Source organism: Asterias amurensis, chromosome 16 (assembly GCF_032118995.1).
Source record: "Asterias amurensis chromosome 16, ASM3211899v1".
In the NCBI taxonomy this organism is placed as follows: Eukaryota; Metazoa; Echinodermata; class Asteroidea; order Forcipulatida; family Asteriidae; genus Asterias; species Asterias amurensis.
This window is the reverse complement of record NC_092663.1, coordinates 8,602,587-8,613,324: the sequence shown is the minus strand read 5'-3', so window position 1 is coordinate 8,613,324 and position 10,738 is coordinate 8,602,587. Positions and strand designations below refer to the sequence as shown.

General features: G+C 38.8%; 1 protein-coding gene across 1 annotated transcript; it reads right to left on the bottom strand.

Annotated features, from left to right (window-relative positions):
* Positions 1-458: 458 nt before the first annotated feature.
* On the bottom strand, positions 459-9,814 carry LOC139948748 (proteasome activator complex subunit 3-like). The gene is made up of 9 exons (XM_071947052.1): positions 9,667-9,814; positions 8,162-8,194; positions 7,395-7,457; positions 6,462-6,551; positions 6,067-6,124; positions 5,215-5,396; positions 4,463-4,585; positions 2,195-2,281; positions 459-1,721 (listed from the first exon to the last, which is right to left on the bottom strand). Exons 1-9 carry the CDS (start codon positions 9,688-9,690, stop codon positions 1,641-1,643), a joined length of 741 nt encoding a protein of 246 aa, XP_071803153.1. The 5' UTR covers positions 9,691-9,814; the 3' UTR covers positions 459-1,640.
* Positions 9,815-10,738: the final 924 nt, after the last annotated feature.

Sequence of the window (10,738 nt, the reverse complement as noted above, 5' to 3'; positions counted from 1 at the left end):
ATGTCGGCAAATCTTTGGTCCCTCAATCTTTCTTGCCCTACGCCCATTTAGGATAAGGTTTTTACCCATTCCTTATGCGGAACTCTAGACAGGGGTAACAATTACACCCTTTCCATTTGGGTATTATGTCTACAGTGCCCAATCCATTCGGTGGATCTCTAGTACAGGGTGTTCATTGATGTGTCCCCCTCATCTTACCCTACACCCATTTGGGTACAATAGCACGAGTACCCATTCCACTGGGTGGATCTCCAGTACTTTTAACAGTGTGTACTTTGCTGTTCCCCCTCCCACCCTTACCCCATACCACATCTATTTGGCTGTTGTGGATCTCAACTGTGTTCTGCCCTCCCCTCACCCCGAACCCAATAGGGTATCTATGTATGTTACCCAACCACTGATCCGATCTACTGTATAGGGTGTTCACCTTAATGTGTCCCCCCCACCCCCCCCCCCCCCCCCTCAGAACCCACTTGGGTTTATACAATCCAATTCACAGGGTGCATCTCCAGGACTGGGTTGAGTTTGTTGAATCCCCCTTTCCTTACCCCATACCCATTTGGGTAAACATGTATGTATGTATATATAACCATTCCACTGGGTGGATCTCTAGTACAGGGTGTACAGTGACAGAATCCCCCCTTATACCCCATACCCGTTTAGGTATATGTATATATTCCCATATCACTGTGTGGATCTCTAGTAAAGGGTGTACAGTGACTGAACCCCCCCTTATACCCCATACCCGTTTAGGTATATGTATATATTCCCATATCACTGTGTGGATCTCTAGTAAAGGATGAACAGTGACTGAATCCCCCCTTATACCCCATACCCGTTTAGGTATATGTATATATTCCCATATCACTGTGTGGATCTCTAGTAAAGGATGAACAGTGACTGAATCCCCCCTTATACCCCATACCCGTTTAGGTATATGTATATATTCCCATATCACTGTGTGGATCTCTAGTAAAGGATGAACAGTGACTGAATCCCCTTTTATCCCCATACCCATTTGGTATGTTTGGGTATTATACAAATATTGACTGCTTCGAGTGCTATGGTTAAAACTATGACTCCCGTTCTATTTTAACAATATAACGCTCCGGGGATCACATAGGGAGTCATAGTTTTAACCATTGCACGAGTGAAAGCCGTCAATATTTGTTTTATAACACCCCAAACATTTCTAAATACATGTACTATTATTATTAAGTTACAGCCTGAATGCTACATTATTGTGCTGCATGTAGTGTCATGTAATCTGAAATGTTTACAGACTACTAATTTATAATCCTCGTACACGCAATGGACGTCTGGGTACTGCACGCCGTGTGCTAGTCTTTTGGACTAGCGCACGGCAAACCGATGCACTATCACACTGCCGTCGTTTAGCAAAACTAAGACATATCATGTGACGCGCTCTAAACCAATGAAAAGGCAGAATATTGGTAAGGGGTGTTATAAATGTTTATATTACCCATTCCACTGGGTGGATCTCTGGTACAGGGTGATAAGTGCCTGAATCCCCCTCTTTTATCCCAATACCCATTTGGGTATATAGTTGCTGAATCCTCTTTTTATTCCTATACCCATTCGGGTATATGTATAAATTACCCATTCCACTGGGTGGATCTCTAGTACAGGGTTTCTGCGTTGCTGTTTCTGGGTTTCTTTATCTTCTCTTTATTCTTCATGATCAGATCATACACGGAAAGCTGTGTGATGACAAAACAAATTGCATATCAACTTATCAACACTTTACTACTTCTGCGAAACAATTTACAATCGGAACAGTTAAAAAACACCAACGGTTAACTTTGCCTTTAAACACACCCTCATATGTACTTTTTTTCTCATTTGGATAATTAACCATTGCACACAAATTTTCATGAGATGTGGTATTGCTTTTAGCAAAAAACGCTCTGGTATTACACATTTTAGTGTTTGTGACATTCAATATAATTCTCTGTGGTTTCAGATAAGACTATTACAACCTGCAATATGATATTTCATGGTCAATGCATCTATACAGTACACAGTCAACCCTCCTACCATCTGACCATTCAATATCTTCCACTGTGGTTTTGATTGACAGATTAACTATACCAACCTGCAATATAGTATCATGGTCAGACAGTAGAAGGGTTTCACAAGAAGATTGTTTTTAAATAAATAAATAAAGACTTACATATGTATTCCTGAGCTCGGCGCACGTCAACCTCAAATTAAGAAATTCCTTTTCGTCAGTCTCGAAAACACTCCGTCTGTAGTCCTCCTACAAATGGTGGAGACAAAAGTTTGTTTAAACGGTGACAACGTGGACATTCTGATCTTTCGTCAAGAGTAACAGTAACAATTATTTCAATGCTGTCATACAAAACAATAACGCACATTTATGTCAAAATTAAAGGCAGTGGACACAATTGGTAATTGTCAAGACTAGCCTTCACAGTTGGTGTATCTCAACATATGCATAAAATAACTAACCTGTGAAAATTTGAGCTCAACCGGTCGTCAAAGTTGCGAGATAATAATGAAAGAAGAAAACACCCTTTTCACACGAAGTTGTGTGCGTTTAGATGGTTGATATCGAGACCTCAAGTTCTAAATCTGAGGTCTCGAAATCAAATTCGTTGAAAATTACTTCTTTCTCGAACTATGGCGCTTCAGAGGGAGACGTTTCTCACAATGTTTTATACCATCAACCTCTCCCCATTACTCGTCACCAAGAAAGGTTTTATGCTTATAATTATTTTGAGAAATTACCAATAGTGTCCACGGCCTTTAAAAGTAAGCAATATAGTATGAGGTCTGATATATTAGGTACACAATGGTTCAATAATAAGCAGCAAATTAAAGACAACATTTAGGAAGAAAAGGTTAAGCGAGATGCTTTTGTGCCCTAACCTATTGACAGACAAACATGATACAACCAAGGAACACAAACAAAGACAAAGACAAGGGACAACACAGACAGACGAATACATATAGGTGTACCAACAACACAAAAGCGAACATACCAAGGTCTATGACCATTTTAGCAGGAATTTCTGTGTCACTGTTCCTGTTTTTTGTATTCAGTAGTCCACATGAATATGGAAGAATCTTTCATTAGATGCAAACAAAATTTAATGGCCTGGGCCCAATTTCATAGAGCTGCTAAGCACAAAAATTTGCTTAGCATGACATTTCTTCCTTGATAAAAACAGGAATACCAACCAAATTTCCATATGTTGCATATTGCTTGTTACTGGTATTCAGCTGTTGTTTGATTATCCTGAAAATCACTTGGAAATTTAGTTGGTAATCCTGTTTTTATCAAGGAAGACATTTCATGCTTAGCAAATTTTTGTGCTTAGCAGCTCTATCAGATTGGGCCCTGATATTTCAACCCTAGCAGAGTCTTCCTCAAAGGCTAAATATGACAACACAGCAAAAATGAACAGATAACAATAGTAATAGAACAGCCTGTAACAAACAAGACAAAATGTGACAAGAAACCATGAAGATAAGGAAGATCACCAAAGGGAGGTATGAATGTGCTTTGTGTAAGGCAACAAAAAAAGAGAGAAAAAAAGAAAGGGGTTCGCCCGAGGTTTCTGGAAGCAGCTGTTGAATGCGCCACACACCCCTATAGGGTGTTACATAAATGTTCTCATAATTCCAAAACTTCACAAAACCTGTCTAGATAATAAATATTGATAAGTGCTTGGAGACGCTTGTAGATGAAAACAATATTGGTTTCTTATATAGCGTGCATATCCGTCACTCAGTGACCAGTGACACTTCTACAAGGTATGTTGGACTACATTTTAATTAAGAGACCTACTCCTATACACAGCACCATGTAATGGTTTACGAGGTGCTGTGGCGCAATATGCTGCTAATCATACCAGGAATACCGGACGAACTCCTCCTCTTTTCAATAAGTGCACTAGGTTCTTTTACGCGCGTTACACATCACAGAGGACTAATGGCTTTATGTCCTATTCAAAGGACGAAGCATCATGGTCAAGTGTCTTGCTTAAGGACACAGGTGTCACAACTGGACCTTGAATCCACACTCAGCTGATCAAAGACACCAGGGTTTGAATCTGGTGCTCTTAACCGCTAGGCCATGACTAGGCCTGGGCAAACAATTTGAATATCCGGTTAATGGCGAATAGTTTTTCCTAACCGTAACCGCGAATACCGTTTTTGACCTAACCGGATATCCGCAAGAGGCACCGATACCTTTAAATAAACCGAATAGTCCTCAAATTACAACCAAGAAACTGGATTCCTATTATCTATCCGCGATCGTCGGGCGACGGCCGATAGGAATGTTTTGTCTGAATCCTCATGAAACTTCTATTAAGACAGCAAAAAACAACATAATTTTTTATTTTATTACTATGCTCAGTTAAAACAATGACATTTCTGATGTAATTTGTTCAAAGCTTACGAAAGTACTTACAACATGAGGGTACTTGGCCACTTTGCTGATGAGCTTTGCCCGAGTGATGAAGTACCTGGATATCTGGTCTAGGTAGGCTCCTGACTCGCTCTCGACCTGCCGCAGTTCGGCTAACGTGTCCTCCTGGAATGGACAAAGAAAAACATTTTACAATCGGGAAAACAGAGAGACTCGCTCCGAAGGTGCAATGTGGAGGGTGTGCTACGAGATTAAAGGGTCCTATAAGAGTTTCTCTAAAAGTCGAGGCATGGTCTAGGGGCATGCACCTGCAATCCACTGGCATGCAAAAACATACTATTTGACTGTGTACATCATTGTATTGAAGTACGGGGGGAAATACCAGAAGTGTGCAGGGCTTGAATAAAGCCCAGTTCATTCTTATAGTAAATGCTTTGTGCAAAGCAAATATCATTGCGTCCCAATTTGAAAGGGAGCACGTACTGATTATTGCGTCACGAAAATTCGCCTTGTATTCGTAGGAAGTATAAAGCGGGATTTAGGGTGGAGTATCAACAAGAACGCTAGACTTGTAGGCTTTATTGGACCGGGATTTTATTTACAAGACCAGCTACTCAGCTACAGTAAAGAATTGCTGTCCTTCGAAATTATCATTGTAATGGTTTCATTTACAACAGCAACATTTCACCACAAGAATTGTGTCCATATTTTCCACCGAAAATACAAAAAAAAAACAAGGGGCGGTCGACATTGGTTAAAAAAGTATCGGAAAGTTTGGCTAATAAAGGCCTCACCTGAATTGAGACGCCAAAGTTATTTCCGTCTTCGATTCTGGGAATGAGGAGCTGGATCCACATCTTGAGTGTTATGATGTGGTCGATCATCAGACAGATATTGGGCTTCAAGATGTTGATGATCTCAACAAGATGTTTGTTACAGGGCGCTAGACCGTCTGGTAGAGCCAGCACTCTGGACCCTAATTATAACAACAATAATAATAATTATTTAAAATTTATATTGCGCCCCTTAAAGGCGCAGAACACATGTTAAAAAACACATGGAAGAAAAAGACAAAGGAAAAGACTGGTCACCAGGCCAGTGCTCAAACAAAAGTAAGGGGATACGTCTGTACCGCCAACAAAGAGCTACATATATTAGTTACTTATTACATAGGCCTATTCCTGGTGGCATCTGTAATGTTTTGACCTTTTCAGGAGACAGACGCCTGTAACCCTATCCAACCCTAGTAAATAAAAAATGTGAAACGCATAAATACTGGATCAGGACGCTATTCCGAGGAAAATGAGGATAATAATAATAGTATTAATACTACTTGGTTTTATAAAGCGCTTTATCACACCCCTAGGGGCGCATCGAAGCGCTCAATATTATTTCCAGCAAGGTATGTGGAGCTACGTATTGAAGCAGGCCTGATACTTCATGGGGGCAACGAAGGCGATTGCCTTTGTGTCCCCTGGTCATTACCTTGGTGCCCTTGAAATGCTACAGTAAAAATTTGCAATTTCATCATAGGTCCCCTTTACCAAGAAGAAAATGCCTTGGTGCCCTTGCCCTTTCAAAAACGAAGCGTACAGTCCTGTGTAAGTATCAGATCCATTTCTTTATTGAACCATGTAACTACTGACCTTGAACCAAACTTAAATCTCCACCATCCTCAATCTTCCGTTTTTTTCTGTCCGGCAACTGAAAAGAAATAAAGAATTTTGTTTATTAGTTTAGAGTACAATTTTGTTTTACCTCTACATCAAAGCTTATTAAGCACTATTATGCGATGAAGTGAATGTCATCTGCGGCAGAATCATTTAGTCTGGTTCCCAACATAGTTGCTGTTATGAGAGGCAGAAACAATTTGTTAGTAACATTTATTAAACTGGCCTATTAAAACGGATAGAAAATAGCGACGAGGGGCAAAGCTAACAACATCTTACAGATTTGGCCCTTGTATGTAGGAGGTTTTGTAGGTTTTTATTTTATAACGGCGAAAAGGGCAGAATTTCTTGAGGTATTTGAAGAGTCTTACATCACTGTTGTTGAGCATGATGGGCTCTGGTATTGGTATGTTCAGCTTGGTGTGAATAGACGACATTCTCTCACGGGCAAGCATTTCCGACTGTAAGACAGAAAAACAAGATGAAGTTAAAATTGTAAAACATAATTAACCAAGATGTAGGAAATTTTTCAAATGTAATTCATCTTTGGCGGACGGGTCGGCATAGTGGTGTCTTTGCTGGCTTTCTACCTTGGGGACCCCAGTTCAAATAACACTAGGGGCACTATGTTGATTGGGTTTTCAGACCCTCTCAATCGGCTTTGATTTTGAAATGGCAAGGGCACCAAGGCATCGACTCCTTGGTAAAGGGCACCCTTTGAGAAAATTGCAAATGTCTACTGGAACCAAGGCAATGGCCTGAGGGCATGGAGGCGATCACCTTTATTGCCTCCAGGAAGTATCAGGCTCGGGTTGGACTTATAGCCATTGGACCCTTTCGGTAAACAGTATTGTCCAAGGCCCACACTTCGTGTATTACAATTTCTATATAAAATAACAAACCTGTGAAAATTTCGGCTCAATCGGACGTCGGAGTCCGGAGAAAATAATGGGAAAACCCACCCTTGTTTCCCCACGTTCCGTCGTGTCATGACATGCGTTTAAAATAAATCCGTTATTCTCGGTATCGAGAATTGATATTGTATTACTGTTTTCTCAAAAAGTAAAGCATTTCATGGAATAATATTTCAAGAGAAGTCTTTCACCACTACCTTCTGTAAACCCTGTAAATTATTTGTAAATCTGTGAACCCTTTTTTTTTCCTGTACCGAAAGGGTCAAATGGCTTTAATTGACTGTTCTAAGTTGTTATAATGCCAACAGTTCCCAAACTGTCTACCTATGTTCTTAAAAAATATTTTAAAGCGAGAAACACCAAGAACAGAAAGAAGAGGTTTAAACTTACCTGATGCATTTCAGTCAGCTCAACAATTTTCAAAGGGAAAACTTTGTGGACGAGTTTTTCTGCCTGAATTAAAAACAAAACCACAAAGAACTAGTTAGAAATCCATCACGATTCCCCTTTTTATCTATTAAGCTTGGGCGATATCGATTTATTTTATTCACGATATATCGCGGATAATATATCGCGATATTCGATATAATCGCGATTAATTAAATTTGACATCATCAGCCTTCTAACTCCAAGTGAAAGTTGTAGAAGAGACAGTCACAGCATAAGAGAGGTGTTCTAATGACCTATTCTTCTGGTTTTACTCCAAACCTATGGGGTGCAAGATGTCTCACCTAGAAAATACATCCCGATATTGCGATATTGAATTGATATCGCGATATATCGCGATATATCGATATTTCGATTAAAAACAAATCGATCCGATATCGAAATCGTTTCCAAGTTAGTATCGTGATATTCGATAATATCGTGATATCGCCCAAGCTTATTATCTATTGCATTTCACAGCTCAGGCATAGCCATAGTGCCAAACACAATGTGCAGTTCGTCATTCTTTTCCCAGCAAGTTGGTCGTTTTTCGGCTGAAAGTTTCAAAGAGACTTAGGCCTAATCCTTTTTTTTATTATAACTGTGCCTACAAATCAGCATTATACTGACAAAAATCACTCTGTGACCAATACCAAATGGAATAACAAGCATAATATCTGCTTATTCCCAGTTAAATTAAATATCATAAGAAAAAGAGGACAAAAATTTACCTCTGCCAAGAGTTTGTCCTTGAAGTCTTCAACCTGTAAGTGAACAAATAATGAACGAGTCAAAAAAAAGAAAGATGATGAATCCGACTGCTACGTTTTCATTTGTTATTGACTACATGTATTAACACAACATTAAACACATAACATTGAATCATGGCCCTAGTTACACTAACTGTAACGCTCTCGCAAGGGTCAAAGTAGTTGCGATTACGTAACCCTCCTCCCGACGGCCGCCAGGCCAGAGGGTTACGTTATCGCAACTAGGGTCAAAGACATCTTCCATCCTCGCCAGAGCGTTTTTTTTATTATTTTTACTATCAAAATTTAAATCTGAATCTATTTGGAGTGGTGATGGTAACGGATCCATGAGAAAATAATGGACATAGCACTTGCTGCTATGCTAGCATACATGTACTTCTAGAAACTATGCATGCTACACTAGAAGGGACAAATTTTATACTGGACGGCAAGCCTGAGCGGCCGGGGGTCTATTTCACAAAGAGTTAGGACTAGTCCTAGGAGATCCCTAACTCGTCTTAATTTGAGATTAGACTAGTCTTTAAGGAACACGTTGACTTGGATCGGTCAAGCTGGTCTTTGAAAAGCGTTTGTGACCGTTTGTTATAAAATGCATATGGTTAGAGAAAGATCTTTTAAAAGTATAAAACAATGAATAAATGATCCACACAAATTTGTTTCGAAATTGCGTGTTTTTCCTTTTAGTAAAGGTTTTACTTTGTGAACTAACCGGTTGGCCATTTATGGGAGTCAAAAATTTGTCCAAAAAATGGCCGAGTGTGTTAGTCGACGAGAGGTAAAAGGAAAACCACGCAATTTCTAGTGATACTTGTGTGGATCATTATAATATTCTACTTTTAAAACATCTTTCGAATCATATGCATTTTTTAACGAACGGTTACAAATGCTTTTCAAAGACCAAACTCGTCCGATCCAAGGCAATGTGACCCTTTATCTCTTTGTGAAACCCACCCCAGGTTTTTAGTGTTTAGGCATTGACCATTGCATTGTTTGTGTGTTCTTCAAATTGAATAACGGTTGATGACCATATGTTGAAGTTGAAGAGATGCAAGTGGAAACATTTCAGGGTAAAGTTTACGTATCACGCCACCAATTTTTCATCCGATATAAAGTAAATTGTAAAATATCTATAGGCCTAAATAATATTATAAAATTTACTCAAAATAATATCTAATTATTATATTTACAATTTTATAAAACTTAGTTTAGTGAAAAAGTGGTGGCAGTATGTTTTTATACGAGAATCTTTCCACTGAAACAAAGTAGACAGTGTCACTCTACCAAGTCCCAAGTACTTAGGTCTACAACATATTAAGTAAAATCAATGAAAAGGGACATAAAACTTGACAAGTTGAGGAGTACACAAAGATGTTGTGACCCAACTCGACCGCAACATTTTTAGCATTAATTTTGCTGCTTCCCTAACTCAGCTTCAGATACTTTCCGAATGTATACTTTCAACAAACCTTGTCTAAATCCGCCTTCGCCATCTTGATAAAAATAAATTCACAACGAGAAAAAGAGTAAAGAAAATGTAAAAGCTGTTCCGTTTCAATGCAATAAAAAGCACGTTTACTGTAAATTTCAACACGATACTGTCATTGTACGACACCCAGACGCCAATCACATTATTCCAATCGGTAACGAAGCGTTTTCAGAGAGCCATACTAAACAGTTTGCCCCCTTTCTCGTACAATCCTCTAGAGGGCACTGTTGACAATTCCCGCCAAACGATTTTTATTTAAAAAGTAATGAATCTAAAGTGTTTAGTTGTCAAGCAGTTCGGAACATTGGCAACAACAGCAACACTAAAACTTGCATGTCATTGATTAAAAAATAATAATAATAAAGCGTTCACTGCGAGGATGAACTCCAAACGAGAAATTGGTTTTATTTATTTCTCACAAAATATAAAATTTCAGATAATAAATAAATATTTCGATGGATGCTTTCTACTATCATCATCATTTGCGTTTACGTTTATGTTCTTTAACACTTTTTTGCACATGGGCGGGCCGCCTCCCGTAGAAAAAGCAAACATTGTTTAAAAACAGTCAAAAACAGATCAAAAGTTAAAATTTCGTTCGCAGTTTATTTTTCTTACAGCAATCAAAGCACATGCATTCTTCACTACAGCAAATAAAAGTTTGTAAAGTGAGTCCATCAAATCCAAAGAAAGCTTTTCAAAAGTTCAATATATTATACAGCATGTGGATTTTGACGCCAGCCCTTTTTCTGAAAAGTAGCAGACTAGACATAATTAGCACTGTATAGGCAAACTGTTCTCAATAGTGTTGGCATATTATGACTTTCAGCAAACAACCAAAGTCTTCTATTAACTGGAACCAACTTGTTTTTAATGGATTTACAACATGTACCAAATGTATTTCATTGGGGGGGAAAAAAAATCTTGAATCAGTTATCAGAAATGTCGCTTTTAAGGTATTATACAGAATTGATAGGGCGAAATATACTAGCAGAAAATAGTCCCATACATTATTCAAAAAAGTCAGGGCTATACAGTCAAACCCTTTTTGA

Bases quoted from the DNA above. Each gene is read 5' to 3' on its own strand.
- LOC139948748 (XM_071947052.1), bottom strand. From the start codon at position 9,690: ATGGCGAAGGCGGATTTAGACAAG. The intron at 6,125-6,461 runs GTAAGACTCTTC...ATTTCTTTTCAG, and splicing joins TCATGCTCAACAACAGTGAT to TTGCCGGACAGAAAAAAACG. The intron at 1,722-2,194 runs GTAAGTCTTTAT...GTCATCACACAG, and splicing joins CCGAGCTCAGGAATACATAT to CTTTCCGTGTATGATCTGAT.